This window comes from Lissotriton vulgaris, chromosome 1_1 (genome assembly GCF_964263255.1).
Source record: "Lissotriton vulgaris chromosome 1_1, aLisVul1.2, whole genome shotgun sequence".
Taxonomy (NCBI): domain Eukaryota; kingdom Metazoa; phylum Chordata; class Amphibia; order Caudata; family Salamandridae; genus Lissotriton; species Lissotriton vulgaris.
The window spans coordinates 401,808,252-401,829,613 of NC_141685.1; the positions used below are offsets into that span (position 1 = coordinate 401,808,252).

General features: G+C 43.5%; 1 protein-coding gene and 1 pseudogene across 14 annotated transcripts in view; both read right to left on the reverse strand.

The window, feature by feature from the left end:
* The window catches only part of ACOT11 (acyl-CoA thioesterase 11), a 791,760-nt gene that overhangs the window by 191,304 nt on the left and 579,094 nt on the right, over nucleotides 1-21,362 (reverse strand). For all 14 annotated transcript variants that reach the window (XM_086952551.1, XM_086952558.1, XM_086952565.1 and 11 more), the window contains one exon: nucleotides 8,669-8,813. In XM_086952551.1, coding sequence (XP_086808677.1) covers nucleotides 8,669-8,813 — 145 coding nt within the window. The remainder of the gene's footprint in view (nucleotides 1-8,668; nucleotides 8,814-21,362) is intronic.
* LOC147747259 (transmembrane protein 250 pseudogene) lies at nucleotides 3,646-4,089 on the reverse strand (annotated as a pseudogene).

The following is a 21,362-nucleotide window of genomic DNA, read 5'->3' on the forward strand; positions in this document are numbered from 1 at the left end:
AGGACGCCATGTAGTCTTTTTCCTTTAACATGAGTAAGATCTCTTGCAACGACAACATTCTGAAGGGTATCTTTTTTATGTATTGATTGAGATCCCTCAGGTCTAACACCTGTCTCCATTTCCGGGGCTGTTTCTTTTTGATGAGGAAGAAATGCGAATAGAAGCCTCTCCCTCTGAGATGTTGTGGCACTTCCTCTATGGCTCCCTTTTGCAGAAGCGAGAGAACTTCCTGCTGCATTTCCTTGCGATGTTGGCTGTCTTGAGAAGCAGGTGCTTTAGGTGTCTGCGAGGGAGGCGTCTGCGTAGCTGGTTGTGAGGAATTCGCCTCTGGGAAACGACGGTAGTAGTCGTTCAGCATCAACCTAAGATCAGACACAAGGGTGAGGGGTATAGAAACCGTCTCTTGACGTTCCTCCTCCCGTGAGTCCACGTGCTGCTCCTCCTCCTCATCATAATCACCAGATTCCTGGAATGACTCATATCTGGAAGATTGTGGTCTGTCCCTGAAGGAATAACTTTCCTCCTCATCCGTGTCTTGGCTCTTTATCTGAAGCTGAGAAGGACTGTAGGCGGCACCTGAGGACTCCTCTCCATCTGAATCCTGCTCCAGCAACGATGATGGTGGCAAAGGAGAAATTTTTGTCCATGAGGTGAACTCTGCGGATTTACTGATAGTAGCTGAACCTCTCGTCGACTGAAAAGAGCGGATAGAGATCATGGTCTTCGACTGAGGAGAACTGTACGCTTTTGCAGATGATAGCAAGATTTTCGTCGACGGAACCATCGTCGACGGAACCATCGTCGACGGGACCATCGTCGACGGAACCTTCGTCGACGGAACCTTCGTCGACGGAACCTTCGTCGACGGAACCTTCGTCGACGGGACCTTCGTCGACGGGACCTTCGTCGACGGGACCTTCGTCGACGGGACCTTCGTCGACGGGACCTTCGTCGACGGGACCTTCGTCGACGGGACCTTCGTCGACGGGACCTGCGTCGACGGGGCCCCCGTCGACATCCTCAACATCGAACCTGTCGTCGACGGAGTCGTCGTCGTCGTCGACGACGGTCTTTTCGCCGACAGTGAAATCTTACTCGTCGATGTCGTCGTCGTAAACGTCGTGGTCATCGACGCAGCCTTAGATCCTATCGTCGACGAAGCCGTAGTCGACGGAGCTGAAGTTTTCACCACAGACTTGGTAGCAGAAGTCAATGAACTGGTAGAAGGTGCAGACCCAGGTCCTTTAAGACTTGACTGCTTCTCCAGAGGAGTAATAGGAAGAGATGATGTCGATTTTTCCTTAGATTTACTCCTTTTAGACTCCACCTTCTCCACAGAAAGAGGCCTTTCTTTTCTTGGGAGTGGAGTGAGAAGATTTCTCCTCAGAATCTGAGCCTGATGTGGCCTTCCTCTTCTGAAGCCATAACAGTAGTCTAGCCTCTCTGTCTCGTTTAGTTTTGTCAGAAAATTTTCTACAGAGTTTACAGTCCTTCACCAGGTGTTTAGGGTAGAGACAGTAAAGGCAGTCCTCATGTGGGTCCTCAGAGAAAAGTCTGGCCTTCCCACAGGACCTGCATGGTCTGAACAGCCTCTTTTTAGAGCTTTCAGCCATCATGAGTAAAATAAGTACACACAATACCTCAATTTAGTAGACAGGAAACAAGATTCCAAAGGGTCAAAGGTTCACACAGGAACAGAAAAACTGAGCAGAGCTCAGGGAGACTCCTTTCTCACACGCAGGCGGTTGGAAATCTGAGGCAGGAAGCTGCTGCTGGGGAGTGTGAGGGCAGGGCAGCAATGCTGATTGGCTGGCTTTTGGACCAAACAAAGAAATGGTCTGGTTACCAAATAATACAGCCCCTTTGGGGATTTTCTATGCAGTTTTTCTTCTCTATGATACTGCTTGGTCATTCTGTTACCGTGAGACTCTCACCATGACGACGGGGAAGATACAAGCATGTGAATCTATAAAAGATGTAATACTGGAGAATCTTAGAAATCTGTTGCTTTGGAAGACTAGGCTCACCATTAAACTTCTGACCCACTCATTGGAGATCTCCACTTCTCTCAATTAAATTGAACGGATTCAGTTGTGCCAGGATTCAGTTGTGCCAGGAAACACGAGAAACATCTGGCAAGGAATAATCACATCTGAGTACGGGTCTATATCTAAATTGGAGTTCACAATTAGCGGTTGCCCGAGAGAGTGAGGTAATAACAAATTACTTTGTGTTCCAACGTTCAGTAGGCTGAGCAAGGGTATTTGAAAGAGGTTAAATTGACTTAATGTGCACTTTATTAGATGAGTAAGATTGATAATTAGATAACAATCGAGGGGATTGAAAGGGCGGATATTTAATGGGGTCCAGTGTAAGGGCCCTAGAACTGCAACAACAAAAGAAATACGCTGTTCCCTGGGGACAAAGGAAGGGTATGTAACCAAGCCCAACCGTGAGGTAAGGCACAGAGGATGGAAGGGGAGGGGGATTCCCCTTCGGGAACTAAAACCTACTAGGTAGATTTCGACTCCGCTGGATCATAGCACTAGCGTGTCCCATTCTACTCACTGTTTTTAATAAAGTAGTGAACCACATTAATAAAATCCCCGTGGATTTACTAACTTTTTTTAATGCTCCCACTATCACATACACGTCTACACCCTCCCTAAAACCCTCATACCCACATGCACCAATTGGCAGGAACAAAAGATCTCCGATAAAGAGCCCCTTTATGGGAGCCCGTCAAACATTGCAGCGCCAGTTTGACGAGGAGCAGAACCCAAATGATGAAGCATGACACCTAGCTTGCTGGGTGTGTGAGGGTTTTAGTTCCGGAAGGGGAATCCCCCTCCCCTTACATCCTCTGTGCCTTACCTCACGGTTGGGCTTGGTTACATACCCTTTCTTTGTCCCCAGGGAACAGCGTATTTCTTTTGTTGTTTAAGATTGATAATTGTCTTTAATGAAACACTTCAAAGGATGCGAACTAGATAATTGTGTCTTGATTAACTGGTTGGACAGTGAATCCATTTGTAAGCCGCAGCCCAGCCATGGGATCTTTGCAGGAGCAGCCTGGCTACAGAGCGGTTTGATATGAATAGTGTTCACAATAAACAGCTTAGCAGCAATTTGCAGTGTAACTGCATATCCTACCAGAGCATTGAAGGAGAAAAGACCACACTCTCTGTCCCCGTAAATCGTCCAGTAAACTAGTCAGCATGTCAAATAAGCATTGGTAAGCTCATTAGGTTTTGCCTATGTGATTAATAAGCTGTACAATACAAGTTACAGAAAGTCTGTTAAAGTTTTATGACTTGTTTATGTACAAAAAGGCAACATATGGAGCTGTTGATTGAGCAAATCACCTTTATTCAGACATGTCATTGGTTTACAACATTCAAAGCTTCTCTCGCTCTTCTCATCAATTCCCTCATTACAAAGATGGTTATTTTTCAAGTTTATAGGATTATAATTCTGTTTGATGTCCATCTTTAGGAACCGCATTTGAAAGATGGTAATCTCTATTACTGGCACATTGTATACATCAAATGCTATGTTTTAAGTGCAAGTATCAAACAAATATATACAGATTTAAGTGTTAAAAGCAAAGTGAACTTTATATATTTAAGTTTTGTTTACATGCGGTTACCTCAGATACATATCTACAAAAACCATGAAACACCACCCGAGCCCACCCACTATCAGCATGGTCACTTGGATTCCATAAATAAGCAGCTCATTCAGGAGGGCAAAATCAACTCGCCGATGACCTAACAGCAAGAGGTTGACAGACAATTTATACTGGAAACGGAGAAATACTCTCATCCCTAGGTACTGAAGGCAAAACAAGATTGAAAGGGCCACCCACAGTATGGAGGTGAAGAGACTGCAGCTGAAGTACAGGAGGAAACGTATAAACCCATACATCCATCTGGACTTTAGGTAGATGTCAAAGTTGCTGTACTTGGCACGCACAAGGTTAGTTGTCCTTATTGGACTGCAGGCGGCATGTTGACATGTAGTGTGGGGGCCATGGAACGAACAAACTCGGCGAGGAATGGGGATGACCGGCATTGGGCTCCCCACCATTTACAGAGTCGCAAGGGATGGTGTGCTGTGATCATAGCAGATGTTATCACTCAACACAAAATGGATCCAAAGAGCATTGTAGGGCAGTAACAGCTTGAAGTCTCGGAGAAGATCCTCCTTGACTTTGGACCAGCCGCCCGCACTTCCCTCACCCGGAGGCGGGCGAAAGAGGACGCCCCGGCTCAGGGCAAGCAATGGTATGGATGGCGCTGTCCATGGCTCGTCCCTGTGGGAACCAAGCTCCGAGGGGCGGTGCCCGGGCGCAGCCTCCCACGCATGCAGCGAAGACCAGCAGCGGCACCTTGTATTTCCTGGATTCCAGCTGTTACTAGTTGTATAGGTAAATAGGGATTTTTTTGAAAAATTAAATGAAAAAGGAAAATTATAGAATTAATTGATGTAATAGCAATATTATGTGTTTAAACTACACTTGTAACTGCTTATTTAGTAGTTAAACCTAGCAATATTTGGTGTTTAGAGGAGTTCTGACACCTTTTGGCCCCAGTACACCTGCAGCACCATTGAAATCATGGCCCTAGTACCAGCTAGATAAGTGCACTTGTGACTACCGGTTTACTAATAAAGTTAAGCAATATTATGCATTTAGTGAGGTCCCTAGAGCTTTTTGCCCCGGTGCCAATGCACATGCTGCACCATTCAAATCAACCCCCTTTTAACTGTAAGATAACTTCAATTGAGTCAGCCTGTATAGTAGCATAATATAGAAAAATTAGGAGTTTAGAGTAAGTCATGACATATTTTGGGCCTGGTGCCACTGCACCTGCTGAACCAAGATAACATCAATTGTATTTCACTGTATTGTAGTAAAATATAGAAATATTAAGTGTTTAGAGTAGGTCATGACAAATGTTGGGCCTGGTGCCACTGCACCATTCACCTCATGCTCCTGTTGTCTGCAAGGTAACTGCACTTGTGACTGCTTGTTTAGTAGTAAAATATAGTAATGTAAGGTGTTTAATGGGGAGCCAAGAGCTTTTGATTCTGGTGCTACCGCACCTGCTGCACCATTCAAATCACGACCCTATTACCTGCTAAATAAATGCACTTAAGACTGTCTGGTTTAGAAGTAACATTTAACAATAATTTGGGTTTAGATCTTTTGGCCCTAGTGCCAGTGGACCCGTTGCCCCATTCAACTCAAGTTGTTTTTAACTGCATTCGTGACTGCCGGTTTAGCGGTCAACTATAGCGATATTATGTATTTAGAGGAGTTCTGACAACTTTTGGGCCCAGTGCTTCGGCACATGCTGAGCCATTCAAATCATGACCTGTTGTCTGCAGGGTGACAGAAATTGTGGTTGCCTGTATAGTGGAGTGCATGGAGCTTTTGGTCCTGGTGCCACTCCACCTGCTGCACTATTGACCCTAGTGCTTGCTGGGTAACTGCACTTCTGACTGCCTGTTTAGTTGTAAAATATAGCAATATCAGGTGTTTAGAGGAGTTTTTACAACTTTTGACCCGGTTCCAATGCACCTGCTGCACCATTTAAATCAAGCCTCTTTCAACTGCAAGGTAATTGCAATTGTGAGTGCCTGTTTAGTAGTAAAATATAGCAATATTAGGTGTTTAGAGGAGTCCTGCCAACTTTTTGGCCCAGTGCCACTGCACCAGCTGCACCATTTAAATCATGACCCTTGTGTGTGAAAGATAACAACACTTGCGACGGTCGATTTCATTATAAAACTAGCAGCCCGTCCCGACCTTGTCCAGGAGCAACAGGCTTCCCCGACCCCCGCCCGCCCCGACATTGTCCAGCAGCTCGTGCCCCTGCCCGGCCCGTCCCCCGCTTGCCCGACCCCCGCCTGCCCCGACCCCCGCCTGCCCCGACATGGGTCCCCTTACCTCAGCCGCCGCTCCTCCCGCCTGTCCGCTGCTCGCACCGCCGCTGGCCTGTCCGCTGCTCCTCACGTTACCGCTCCTCCCCCGCGCCATGTCCGCCGCTCCCTTACCTCAGCCGCCGCTCCTCCAGCCTGTCCACTGCTCGCACCACCGCTGCTCCTCACGTCACCGCTCCTCTCCCACGGCATGTCTGCCGCTCCTCGTCGCGCTCCTGGACGCCGCTCCTCCCCGCGCTCCTGACGTGAGCACGCACGCCGCGTCCGGCGCTACTTCGGAGGGACTACTTTTTTTTTACTGTACATTTTTTAAATAACGTTTTATTTATTTATTTATATAGCCTATAACCATCTACACACCCTGACAATTCCAACGGTGTATCGGGTGTGTGGATTGGCGCTGTGGTTCCCGAGTTTACCCGCCTCAAAGGCTGAAAGTTCTTCCTTTATTATATAGTATAGATATAGATATAGATATAGATATAGCAATAATTGATGTTTAGTTAGGTGCCTGGAGCGTTTGGTGCCGGTGCCACTGCACCTGCTGCACAATTGAAATCATGAACTAATGCTTGCTAGATAACTGCACTTGTGACTGCCTGTTTAATTGTAAAATATAGCAATATTAGGTGTTTAGAAGAGTTCTGACAACTTTTGGGTCCAGTGCCACTGCACCTGCTGCACCACTGAAATCATGACCATGTTGTCTGCAAGGTAACTGCACTTGTGACTGCCTGTTTAGTTTTAAATTTCAGCAATAATCTGGGTTTAGTGGGGTACGTAGAGCTTTTGGCCCCGGTGCCACTGAACTTTTTAAACATTCAAATCAAGTCCCTTTTAACTGCAAGGTAACTGCAATTGTGACTGCCTGTTTAGTAGTCAAATACAGCAATATTATGTGTTTAGAGGAGTTCTGACAATTTTTGGGCCTGGTGCTACTGCACCATTTAAATCATGACACGGTTGTCTGCAGGGTGACTGCACTTGTGGCTGCCTGTTTAGTAGTATAATATAGCATAGCTCTTGTATAATAACTTTATTTTTAACGTGCATTGTTTATTACAACATTTAGAATTTGATCTTAATGACCAAATAGATTAAGTTGAAACAAGTCAATTTGATAATGCCTCCAAAGTGCAAAGAAAGGTACTGAGACAGGACTAGGAAATGTGACAGACATTTTAAGACTAAAGCAGTTGATTTACACAACTAATAAAAAGTAAGCATTCCAGCATACAGTTTGAAGCATTCTGCCCTTTCCCTGGAAAGAGATCTTATCTTGACAGTGAATGGGGCGTAAATAGTGTGAACAGCTTTAGTAGAAGTACTTTAAATGGGTGGAGCCAGGGGAAGGTAACAAAAAAAAAGTTCTACACAAAAGTGAATTAATACAGTAATTCAGCTATGGGAATTGACAAGAGACCCCTTTTAAGATATATTAAATACAATAGATTTCACAAGCATAGCATTGTGCAGGCGTAAGCTAAAAAGTGCTCGACACACTATGAAGACTATCCGTGTTGGCTTGTTTTCCTTTGTAGGAGCCGGTATATGATGGGAGGAACATCAAGATGTCACAAAGCTAAACAATGGTGAAAAGCTGCACCAATCTAGACTGCCCATAAAGCACCACTTGCTGGCTAAAGCAAGCCACGGTCTTTATAGTTGATCCATGAACAGTGCTAAAGGTGCAATCGCGCTAATGAGCAGCAAGACAGAAAAACAAGACCTGGAACGTCAGCTTCATTTCCACAGCTTTTTTTGCCTAGGTTGTGCATGAAGTGTACTCTTCCAGGGCACAGTCCAGGAGCAAGACGGTGTACAGTTCAAACCTGTGAACAAATGTCCCATGGAGAGCCCAGCAGATTGGTACATTTTCTTGCCATACGTCTGCAGATATTTGCCTCTTTGTCCATTTCGGAGGACACTGCTCTTCAGAGATGCTAACGCCACCAGTAAAGAAAAGCCTGATATTTCTTGTCCAAGCATGCGATTGACAGGTTCAAAGAAGGCTTCTTCCAAATCCCCTGGGCACGTTTGCGAAAGTTTGGCTCAATGACTTAAGTTAGCTTAGGATGGAGAGAGGTCATGGTGGCCTCATTATCCGACAGGTGGTACCAGGTATCTCCACCATCATGAACCACTCTAAGCACAGGTTCGTGCCTGTGGAATTAGTAATTACCAGCTGCAATGTGGGATGATAACAGGGACTCCATAGAGAGAACACCACATCAGTCAACAGCCTCAAGATATGCATGGCACACCCACATGCTAGAGCACCCTACTGCGGGTAGGGTTGAAGCACCATGCTGCATTGGAAAGGGATCACACAAGCAGGCGCATCTGTGGGAGGCTCCACCACACTTGCCAACTGCAACCATCTAAGCAAGTCTGACAAAGGACCTTTGGCATCAGACCAGACAACCCCTCTGGACAGAGCACCACAAATCTACGACAAGCATACCAAAACCAGAGGCCATACACGTTAAGGATTAAAAGGACCACAGCCCACTAACAAATACATTACAGTTCACCATTAATAAATAAAGAGGGTTTACTCATCGCACAATTCCTGATGCCATCTATAGCCCTGAATTGTATGCAAGGGGTATTTTCAGACCTACATGAAACATCTTAAATAAACATTTAAATATACAAATTGTCATTTTAAATGAGCATCAAACATATATTTCAAGTTGTGTAACAGTTTACAAAGCATTACCTCTGGTTCCGGCCTTACACAGGGTAGGGTACGCGTTTGGTTTTTGTCGTCATAAACAACAAAGGTCATGAAGGCACTGTTGATGTGTCTTCTACTGACTTCTCCTTCTTGTCGGTAAGCCTCCACGCACACCCCAACCTCCATACTGAAACAAAGAGTGTAGAAGGTCACACAGATTACCTCAATCTCAGAAACCAATCACCAGCACAAAAGACAACTGCCTCCTCTAAATAGGCATGCTGAACACTGGTGTCTCTCGTGAGAAAATGCCACAAATCAACTTCTACAACAATAAGCAGTGACTATGATTTTCATTACGCTGCGTTGCCACATTCATAGTTAAAACAATGTAAATGTAAAGTGTCATTTTGTGAAACTTTATAATGTCTCAATAAAATATTATAAACCACATTAACCAATTTACACGACATGAGCACACTGAAGAGAAGGAAATGGTAAAGAGAAGCAACAAACCATATCAGCCGAATTTGGTTACACTCTTCAAAGCTTTAGATATTTTACCCAATCTGGCCATATTCGGATAGGGCCCTTCAACGATCTGAGGTAGTTTATCGTTCCATGGCCTCTGCTGCCACTACTAGAATCTATGTGGACTGCATACATCCCGAATGCCCCCATGTCACAACTGGCATTGGATGATGTGACTATGTGAGGGAGTGGTCACTTATCTAGGGACTTTCTGATGGTTTACCAAATCTTTCCTTTTCCAAAAGCCCCGCACCATGTCTTTCTATCATTTGCCTTCCCTAGGGAGTTCCAAATTATTTTTTGAGTTGGCGACAGTAAAACTTTGGATGGAAGGGTAGTAGTAAATAGCTAATTATGAACATCTGATTCTCTTTCAACAATTTACATTTTGCACTATCTTTGGTGGTCAGAAGCTATCCAAGCAGAGCTTATGTCTTTGGAAAAAAAGTGTTAAAAAACTCAATGTAACCAATAACTTGGACGTTTTCAGGATTCTTCACTCTGTATGGACTATGCATCACTATATTTTTAAAAATAAAACCCACAGGCACTGGGTTTCAAGAAAATCCATCAGGTTTTAAACTGTATCGAATAATCTCAGCTTACATATATTTGGACCAACCAGAAATACAGAACACAATAATGCCTTCCGATTGTGAGGGAGATTCTGCAAAAACATATGACACAACAGCAAATATAAAAAACGTATGGAAATCAGGTGAGAAGGGGTAGATGATGTGGCCTCGTGGTTGAAGAGGTCGACCTTGAAGGTGGAGAACGGGGTTCGAGTTTCGGCAGGAACGCTCAACATCCTGTGATTCTGAGCAAATCTCTTAATCTTCCCGTGCCTAACAAAATTAATGTGTCTGCCTGTAATGCAACTGGTGCTCATGTAAATCGCTGCGATAAATTCGGGTCTAGTTCGCGCTCTATAAAACTCACAAATACAAAAAAAGATCAAATGTTCCTGGCTTGCAAGAGGCTTCCCAATAAAATAAAATAAAAATTTTACAGATATTTGGCATACGGGTTGGCAGCCTTATGCAACTTTTACACATGAAGCCCTACCAATCCCACACATTTTTTAAAACTCGATATCTGGGCAATTCCAGGTGGTGTGACTTGCATAAATGGCACTATTTGTTTTACCCATAATGCTCTGCAAAACAAACGACTACATAAAAAATAAATCAGTCTCCTCAAATTTGCATGCAGTAGAAGACTAAAATTCAAAGCCAATAGTGTAAGTCATGGAATTCAGCGTACTTCATTCACTTTTCCCAGTAAAAGCGACGTGGGTTGGCATATTGTGCCAGGCAGGAACAGCCCACAAGTGCATTTTTGACCCTCAAATTTAAGAGTCTTTATTTATACTCTGCATATTGATTGCAGTACTCGGCCCAAGGGGTAAACATATCCCCTATTGAAACCTACCAGACATAGAATTTTTTTTTAAAGGAGACACCTGTGGAACTCAGGAAGACACTTTTGTTTTTATTTGGTATGACCTGCAGATGTCAAATTATTGTCAAAAACTCGATTTCCTATCATTTAGGTGGTGTAAACCACCCAACATGTCTGCCAACAATGTAAGCATGGGCGGAAAATCCGTTTCGCTCGCGGATTTTGCGGATTTTCGGTAAATTCGCAATCCGCGAGATTTGCGAATCTCCCGCAAAATCCGCAAATCCGCGAGCAGCGGATTTTGCTCGCACTGTTCGCACTGTTCGCGTGAGTTCGCGCCCCGCGAATAAGTGCAAAATTGCAGAAATACGATCTTAGCAAAACTGAAACTACTTACCAGGTTCAAAAGTTCAGGCTCATTATTAGTAGCCATTTCCTGTAGTGCTTCCTGAGGGGCCCCTCCAGAGTTCAGTTGCCAGTTGAAACTATTATGTGACCCTGCTCTGAACCTCAGAATAGTTACACATATGCCACAAAGGTCCTGAATTACAGCTAAGGGAGACAAGCAGGAGCCAGGCTGGAAGTTCAAATCCATTAATCAGCCCCTAATTCATTATTGTCAGTTGGGGCAGGGCAGGTGTTGTAACTAATTTTGCAACAATGAAAGCACTTAGCAAGTGCAAAAGATCACTAATCAGGAAGCACTAAGGAAGCAGGTGCCAGCTAAAAAAATATTCTGTGACACATTAATCAGCCCCAAATTAATTCAGGTCACTTGAGGCAGGGAAGGTGTGCTTGCGTTACCACAATAATGTACACTGACTGGACAACCAGAGGGTGCTGTGATGAAACAGAGGGTGGCATGGGTGGGCCAGAGGGTGGCATGAGTAGTCAGAGAGTGGCAGTGGTGACAGAGAGTGGCAGTGATGAAGAAGAGTGTCCCAAACAGGCTGGACACATAGAAACAACAAGTTCGCGAAACTTGCGACCCGACAGGTAAGTTCGCAATTTGCGACATTGTACAAAACCCTCGCGAACTGGCAGAAACCCGCGCAAACACAAAAAAAAAAATCCGCAAATTCGCGAGAATTCGCGGATTTTGCGGATTGCGAGTTCGCAAATCCGCAAAATCCGCGAACGCGAGATTCGCAAAATTCGCCCATGCTTACAACAATGGCATTCTTACCATTCACCATGTGAATGCAAATGTTTACGTAAAATAACACTACTAAGCAAGTGTGGATGGGCGGTTTTCTTTTACAAAAATTTAGCACTGGGGATCTTGGTGATTTTTGGCCCACGAGTTGCCTACTATTACAGAAAAACCGACAAACCCGAATTATTAAAGGTTGAGAGCTGGAAGAATGAATGACGCAGCAACATTTTCAACCAAGAATACCCTGCAAACAACGAACTATTGATAAAAATAGGAGCTATATCAATTTCCAAGGGTAAAAATTGTACCCTACATGCAAGGTTCGCCATACCGTGCAGCAGAGAAACAGACTAAAAACAAGCAGCCATTGCACCTACCAAATTCATTGGAAAAACAATCACTCAAAATGCATGTGATTTGCCAGCGTTACTTAGGGCCATTCTTCCACCTAGTACATCAAGACATTAATGTGCGATATCATTTTTGGGGAGTAGTGTTAGAACGCAGAGTTACAAAACATATGCGGTTGGCTTCACTGATAAGTAAAAAGGAGGCGCTGGGCAGCTGGTGAGGGAGATGGAGGGTACTGCAATATTCTTGAGTATGTGTGTAGGGAACCAACTGTTAACTTTGCAGGTTGCGGGCCATTGATAGATATATTTGCCACTAACAGAAGGTTGAGAGTGACTACTTGGATAGAAAAGTGGTTGTAAAGATTATGAGTACACCTCTTGAATGAACTATGTTCAAAGAATCTGTAATATCATGGCTGGCATTTTGACCAGTTGTAGTTAGCTGAAACGGAGAAGGGCGATAATGAGGATGCATTAGTAGTGATGCAGTAAGTTATGTGATGGATAGTGCCATTACAGAGAAAGACTGAGCACAAAAATTACAGAAACCTTTATGGGGCAGATGAGGAAATATGTGGTGGAGACTTAGTCGACTAAAGCTGCCTAGAAGTGGAACTGCTCTTTTACTGTGCAAAGTCACACTGATTTAACACCATAAGCTGGGCATATAAGAGGGTGCTGAATTTAAAGCCGAAACGGCATAGGGACATGAGGTCAAAGAAAATAAGACTAGGTGAAGAACCGAAAAATAGGTGAAGAATTGTTTTCTGTGAAAAGTGAGCTATATGTTTCATAAGAACCTCCACTAGTTATGATACAGAAGACGTTAACCTGTGGAAAGCTTACCTTGGATGTCGAAAGCTCTTACCACTTTTACCCGACTACTACCTTATGATTCATCTATGTTTCTTCAGAAAATCTTTGAGAAGGCAGTCTACTCCTCAATCAGGAGCAGATCAACAAGTGCAGGACTGCCAACCCAGCTTCAGACCATACTGTAGCACAGCAAATGCAAATGCTACAGCACAGACATGGACATTCTTTAAGTACTACAATGATGCCCTTCACAATAATGACAAAAGTTGACACTTGCTTCCTGATCCTGCGCGACTTCTCTGCAGCACTCACCACTAGACTACAAGACCTGGATCCAAACCCATGAAATGCACATTTTTCAGATATTCTTTAAATAATCGACATATCATTTTAGTCACCACCAGCTTATCCAGATGAGATTCGTTCGCTCCAAGAAAGTTTGCATCCTTTGCAGAGTATACCAGGGATCCATTCTCTCCCCTATGATCTCGACCTCTACAGGGAACCCGTCCGTCCATAACGACTGACAATATCAAGATACTTTAATACACAGATGGAACGTCAGCCTCACGTTAATTTCAGACTTGTATGTCAAGCACCTATCTATAGTTCAACTAAATTCTTACTGTTCACCAACAGCTCAAAACATTCACAAATTCAAGCTTAGCTAGCCATGTGAACCTAGACAACTACTCTCCCGAGCGGACAGACAAAGCAGTCACTCAGATTTACCATCGACAAAGAAAACTCGATATCTGCCCTCTCTCCTAAAAAAAAATGAAACTCTTCCTATCCGAAACAAACTTCACACCAATTTTAAAATACTTGCTCCTCTTCCATCTATATAGATTGACTGGCTTCTCAACACCACTTTGGCAAACCTGAAAGGTATCCTACTGCCTGACAAGCTCATCATACGTGCCATCCAAACACCCCTGCATACCTGGCCAGGAGACTAACCACCTCTGGTGGATAGCGCCGCACCAGGAGCCCGGACATCGCCAGACTGATGAAGATATGAAAGAAAGGACCAGAAGGCAGATATTCTCCATTTGTATCCCCAAAACATAGAACAATCTCATAATTGCCACTAGAACTACCTGACCTTAATGCAATTCAGAAAGAAATTGAAGATGCATCTCGCCAAACAGAACTATCTCCCTACACAGTACAAAACCTTCTTCCCATACACTGAATGCTCTACAGCTATGTCTGAGCTGTAAAACCATACATATGTACTGTGGATGGTATGCCAAAGTTATAACAGATCGATAACCCCAGTAGGAGAAGGTGAAATGGGAAGCCATATTATGGCAACCAAGTCAATAAAGTACTTAAGTGATAAGTTTTGAGGGACAGCTTCCTTGAGCAGTTGGTATTGGATAATGACAGGCATATCATATCTAGTGAGATGGAAGTGTTTTTATTTTTTTTAATGTTCCAAGATTAAGCACAAAAGAAAGTCCTTGTATCTTCCAGGTACCAATCGGATGGTGCGGTGCTTTAAAAGAATGTCCAGAGGCCTAATTATTATAAGCATTTTGGGCGGAAAAGCATAAATGAGAAACTGTTTGTTGAAATATAGTCATACTTGCATTCTGTTGCTAGGCAATTTCCCTTTGTGCTTTCACTTGGAGGTCCTCTTTGATCCAAATTTAGTCATGGGTGGATTAACACAGAGTGTGCAATAGAGTATCAGAGCGTACCACGATAGTAGGTAAGGAGCTAAGTGATATGGTAGTTTTTTTTCTGAAATATATAATGTCACTAATCTCTTTCTTCTTTTGTTAAAGAAAGACATTCACATGTCACCCTCATACCTATTGCCAGTCAGTGTTGTTGAAGGTGAGCCTGTGACACTTGATCACCCCACTGTAACCCTACCGATAGCCTTCCCCACTTTCTGAGCCCTTTAGACCTTACCCAAATTAGACTGGACAGTCACCAAGTATAGGCTGTGGAATACTCTGTATTGGGGTTGGCCATCACACCCATGATGGCAGGACTGATGGGCTCATTTATAGTTGGGGGGAGGGGGGGGCGGGGTGGTGGGGTGACCCACTCTCCGCCAGGGTGGCAGAGCCAATTACCTTCACCACACTGGTGGACTACCGCCCGCCATATTTAGAGATCGCTGCTGGCCTGGTGGAAATCTCTGTTCTTTCAAAGAAGCCACTGCTACAGCTGCTACTTTGAAGGCACTAAAATGTGTTTTTCAGAGCCCATGTTTCTTGCGGCCACTCAGCAGCCAACTTTTTTTGTTTTTACATTACAAACTCCCAAAGTGAGAATAGTTTTTGTAAAACAAAATACTAATGACCTTGAAACCATCAGCGTTTTCTCCCACGATCTGGGAGCCATTTTTATTTTCTTCTCTCTGGGATTGCTACTCTTTTTCGAACAGTCATGAAGAAAAAAAAAAAATGTACATCTCATCGTCCGCTTTCAATAGTACTTACATTACATACTTACATTAAAGGCCCCACGTCTGTTTCCCACAGTTGAGCCAGCGGGGCCTTGCTGGAAGTAAAATGATGCTCTCCCAAATCTACATAGAGTAAGTAGGTGGACCATACGTTGGTGGACAGGGTGCTTCATCACATTAGTGGCAGAGAGGCCAGCCCGCCAAAATTGTAATTACACTCCAGTCCAATAGGAAGTCTCAACGTGTGATTTAAGGTGGCGGAGATGCTAAAATAGCTTCTTAACTACACATCAAAAATGCAACGTTGATTCTTCATCTTATTTACCAGTGGAACTTCCCAGCGAAAGAATGGCTACAGATGTAAGGTGAGCTCATTTGGCTAAACAAAAAACAGTGCTAAGATGATAACTTATTTAACTGAATCCTTCAGTAGAAGACTTGCACTCTCTCCATATCAGATAGTCACTCGACCATGCTGTATAGATAGGCTTCCCCAATGATTTTAAGTAAGTCCTTAAGTAGATTGATGATACATTTCAATTCCTCGGATAATACTCAAAAGAGCTTGAAGCACAAAGAGTCATGGAGGCTGAGCCAATTACCGATGTACCCCACAAGACAGCATATGGCAGATGAAGCTTAGGGTCCAAGTTCAACTTTTTGCTCTCTGTCTGTCAAGGAAGAGAAGCACTATTGTAATATAGAGCTTGCAATGTCCTCAATACATGTTAGCCAGACTGGAATTGTCTATCATGTCAAAAGCAGAATATTATTCATGGAAGTTCAACATCACAATTAAACTCTCAAACTACACCCCTAACAACGTGTCCCAGGCACCATTTAGGGTCATTTCACTGCTGTAAAATTTATGAAATCCGGGTGGGTTTGGTCCAAGATTTGAATTGGTCATGATGGCACCAACTAGAAATGTTTACTAACTTTTTTTTACTAACTGTTTCTGAAGAAGTTAGTGGTGATATTTATTAGGTCCAGAGAGGACTCTTCGACAACATCCAATTCTGTCACAACCCCATCTTGGATCACCCCTGAAATATATTTCACGCCACTAAGCCGTGACCGCATTAAAATTCACAGTCACTCAATCAAATCAACTTTATTTACATTTGATAAATGCATAAAAGTACAAATATTAAATATGTAACATAAATATGCGACAAAGCGGTTTTAAATATTAAAAATATTTAATATGTTTATTAGTGGCCTTCTGTAACCTGCACAATCACTAGGAGCAAGGCACATACTTGGGACATAGTAACAACTGCACTGAGACATTGCACATTCAAAGCTTTAAGAATTGTTTTCAGTGATCAATAACTCAGGTATGGCAATCCCTCTTGCGAATGACCTCTTTCTAATCTGTAAAACTGACTGCAAGAAGCTCGCTGTCATAAACTCAACGGAAACTCCTTTTATATGTTTTATAACAGCAAGAGCTAGAGAATGTGAATGTATACTTTTCTCAGCATAGAAATAACAAATGTTTTCCTCTCCGTCTTATAAAATAAGCAAAAGAATAAACTGTGAGAAATCGATTGGGTAGACCGCTCATCACAGGGACAAAGGGACAGTTGATTAAGAGATTGTACTTGGGACGGCTAACCAGCCATTAAAAGGGAAGATGTTCAGTCTCAACCTAGTCAGTAGGAAGCGATGCATATTAGAAATGAAGGAAAGCTAGGAGGCCTGTCCCATTGCCACTGAGGGCAATGACTGGTAAGTTAATACCGTAGATTTGGATTGGTTTTGTTGCCCCCTATCATGTTCACACTTGGCAATGAAGAGACCTTAAAAACTCGATTTGGGAAATGACAAACTGTGAAATGGGGCATGGAATGCCATGCCCAGATCATTACAAGTCTGCTTTACATATGCTAACCAATGAATACTGGGTGCTTGGTCAAGAGTAACTAGATCCCCAAGCCCCATTTGGTTTAGTTTAACAGAGTTCCTTCTCCAACTTGAAAAAAGTAAAAGTGGAGCAAATTTAATGGAATCAGTTATAAAGGGGAGACCTATTTTTTTATGAACAATAATGTTCGGGCAGGAGGCTGGGATGGACAACAATTTTTTTAGAAATGTATCCTCAACAGCCTGTAAAATATCCACTTGTGCTGTACCCCAAATTGCAGCTTCATAAGAAGCAATGGATACTGATTGTGCCAGGTGAATTTCCACCTTTCCTTACTTGGTTTCTTTCCTAGATTGGAGGCAAATTTCCACAGCGCTGCTATACTTTTTTTTTTCATAAGATTCGTCCTATTTGACACCATTGCAGACCAATTTAATTTGGCATCAAAGAGTATTCCCAAATACATAACATTCTCCACTCGTTCAAGGGTTCTCCTATCTAACTGTAGGGACACTCGTTTTTTGTTTCCAGTACTAGCTATCATAACAAAAGTTTTAGATTTCTTTACAAAAAGTCCGGATTTTGCCATATATTCTGAATATATCCCGATGAATCGCTGAAGGGCCATTGGAGTTCTAGCCATAAGGACCGCATCATCTGCATAAAGCAGGGCGTGCACGGACAAACCACCTACAGCTGGAACATCCTTATATTCAGCACTAAGGACTTTGCTTAAATTATTGCTTTATAACGAAAAAAGGAATGGACCGAGAATGTAACCCTGTCGTACATGCACCTGTTTCCCGTACCTGATTACTGCCCCTGTGTCTCTATATAACTCCAGAATAAAAATGGATTATGGAGTTATCTATGACCATTGACTCCATGACGACCCACAGCTTGCTGTGGCTCACGCAGTCAAAGGCAGCGGACAAGTCTATAAAGGCCAAATAGAGCTGGCCTTTTTTAGCGCAGGCATATTTAGCTGCAATTAGGGCTAGGTTTAGGTACTGATCCACCGTCCCCCTTACCTGTTTAAATCCATATTGGATCTCAGCCAAAACGTTATTCACAGGTCCCAATCCTCCAACCTATTTATTAGCAATCTCCCCATTAGCTTGGCTGGTCTATCCAGTAGGGAGATTGGGCAATAATTAGCTGTATTCGAGGGGGCTCGTTTTGGCTACAGCATTAAAATCTAGAGTCAAAAGTGGTGCCCACAAGGGTTTGTTTGCAAGAAAAATGTCCAACAAGACACCATCCGGACAGGCTGCCTTCAATGTGGGCAACTGAAAAAGGGCGGGCTATTTCCTCATGTGAAAACTTCAACGCAAGACAGAAAGTCACAGTATCCATTGCATTTTTTTCTAACTGGGCATTAAATATATTCTGCAAATGTGTTAGCCAAATAATTGCATCTATATGAGGATCGAGGGATGGACCACCCCCCTCCTCTTGCAGAAAGGGGGTATTAGCCCTCAAATTTCTAATCAACATTTGATTTCTAGGATGTATTTTAAGGGCTTTCCGAAGGTTTCTAGATGCCTTGGAGCAATTTAACTAAAAACCATCTAGTAGACACTGATGTATTTTGTAATACTGGATGAAAGAGGTGGGCTCTATTGGAAGTTAAAATTTGACTAAAAGCTACCACCACTGAGAACAACTTGTTTGTGGATCTAAACAAGATTGAATCTACTGTAACGTTTCCCCTACAACGTTCAGCAAAAAAGTGTTAGAATCAATTTTCCCCCATTTTAAAATGTGCCATTTTTTCTAGATAGAAGCAGTTTATTTGAGTCAGGATCCCCGCAAAGGCGCTGATTGGATCTGCTACATATATGCGTATTGAAGTCTCCGGCCCATATAATAAAAATTGGTCTTGGGTGTTGATAAAGGAGGTCCTCTAATATTGTACCCAGATCTTTGGCCACTGGGGAGTGATTAGTAAAATTATTATAAAAATGTATCAACAATAAATCGGTCTTACATTTTATTGCTACTACGATATGAAAATACGTCGAACTATTCATGAAGGAAACTTTTTCGAATTAAATTGTGTTAGCTGTAAGTGTAAGTAAACCCCCTTGTGCTCTACCTGAAGGTGAGAGAAGTGCTGGAATTAAAAAAGAACGGTAACCACTAACAAATATAGATTGCTTTGCCCAGGTCTTTTTGAAAAAAAGAGAACATCAGAGTTCCTAAACTCCTTACACCAATCAAATTATCTTTTTTATTGTAATAACTTGGCTATTTTCCAAGAAAGGAACGTAATGCCCGTAAAAGAGCCCTGCGAGGAAGCCTCTTGCGGCTGAATTAGAACTGGTACACTAGGTGGGTTTATTGTGGAATCAATGCTTTGTGAATCTAGTGATAAAGACGGAGCCCCCACGGTTATTGCAGCAGAAGATGCATTTAAATTGAAACATTCCAACTCATCAGGAGCTACAAAAAAGAGTAGGAAGAAAGAGTCAGTCACAAGAGTCCATGTCCACTAGGGGGGCAAACCTGTTAGAAAGAGGAACAAAGCTGCTGGCCTGCTGACCCGGGATGGGCAAAATGCTCTTTATTGGACGGCTTGGGCCATGTGTATTGAAACTATATATCACAGGGGGTTTATAAAAGAAACCCAGAAGGACAGTATAAATCTGCAACTGTGGTGAAAGAGAGTCCAGTAAACGCCCTAATAGATCGCTAACCAGCCTTTGATTTTCAAAACCGAGGACGACACAATCATTTTCGATCTTTTTAAATCTGGCCCAATCCAGGGAGTTCTTCTGGCCATGATCAAGTGATTTTGTACAGGATGGCCTATGTTAGATGCTTGTGACATTCAGTGCTGGGCTTTGGCCATTAATTGAGTTGTTGTTGATCAGGTCGGAGTAAAGTAACATTAACTAAAATTAGTACAAAGGGACATACTGCTGGGGGTAGATTCCTAAATTGGTAGTTATTCCTTGTTGAAGGAGAAGCAGAGCGGGACTTGGATATAGACTTACTCATAGAGGTATGCTCCCTCACTACATTATCTGGGCAGTGCGCCTGAGTAGAAGTAGGTCTTAGGGTAGTTTCTATGTGGCCGAGAGTAGGCAACGTCAAATTTACAGTATTAAGGGAAGTGGCAGTGCTGGAAAGGCCTTGACAAGGCAGAATTTCTGTAAACGTACTTTTGGCGGGGCAAGTAAGAGTTGTTTTGGCGAGCCCTCTTTTTCTTTTGCCACTCATTGCGTTTGCCACAGGTAGAAGCGGGCCCCATTGGCACAAGGGGTTGCCGTTGAAGGTAGAGAGGGAGCCAGGGTATCCATGGACTGTTCTGGCAGCACTGGTCCGGCACCAAATTTAAGCCCTCCACCCACTCCTCCCAACCCCCCTCCGCCCCCCACACCCCACCAGGAGATAAAAAAGATTTGTTGGTTTCCCGTCCCGCCACCACTCCCAGCGACACTTTCTCCCCGTAAGAGCTATCTCCTTTTCCATGGCTATTGTTGGCTTAGCCAGAAAAGGATCCAAAGATGTAACAGTTACCTCGTAAGTGGAAAAGGGGTCGTTTTTTTGTTGCCTATGATACACCCACTGATCTAAAACGTCGATGTTGGGGGGTGGGGTGAGGGGGGGAGGGTCACAGCCGCCTCTGGGCTCCGATGGGTATGAATGGGTCCGTCCTCGGACTGGGCTTCCTCTGAGTGCGGCCTGGGTGCGTTCCGCGCCGCGGGTTCGCGTTTTAATGCGCAAGTTCCTGCAGGGACAGATGGGAGTTGGAGTCTCCCCAGCGGCTTTGAAGCGGCTTCCCCCACAACACAGCAGGTACCAGAAGACAAGCAGGTAGACTGGTGGCAATCAGAGTCATTTGCTTACAGATCTCTCTAGTATACACCAATGTTGGCTTCTCTGTTTTAAACTGCTACGATACAAAGTACGATTCAAACAAGTGATGTGTTAGTCAGTTTAAAGAATGGGTTATAAAAGAAAAGGCATGTGTTGTTTTTTTTCACATGGAACGAAGAATTCAAAAGACCAGAATGACACAAACAAATTGGCATGGTTGGAATGGGAACCCAAAGCAGCCCTGTCAATTTTGTCAGACCAGCACCCAGGGGTGGGAGTGCAAGTGTGAAGCACAGCTGCTTTTGTTACTGGGACAAATATTGCAGCACCACTACAAAACCGGGACCCTGTGACAA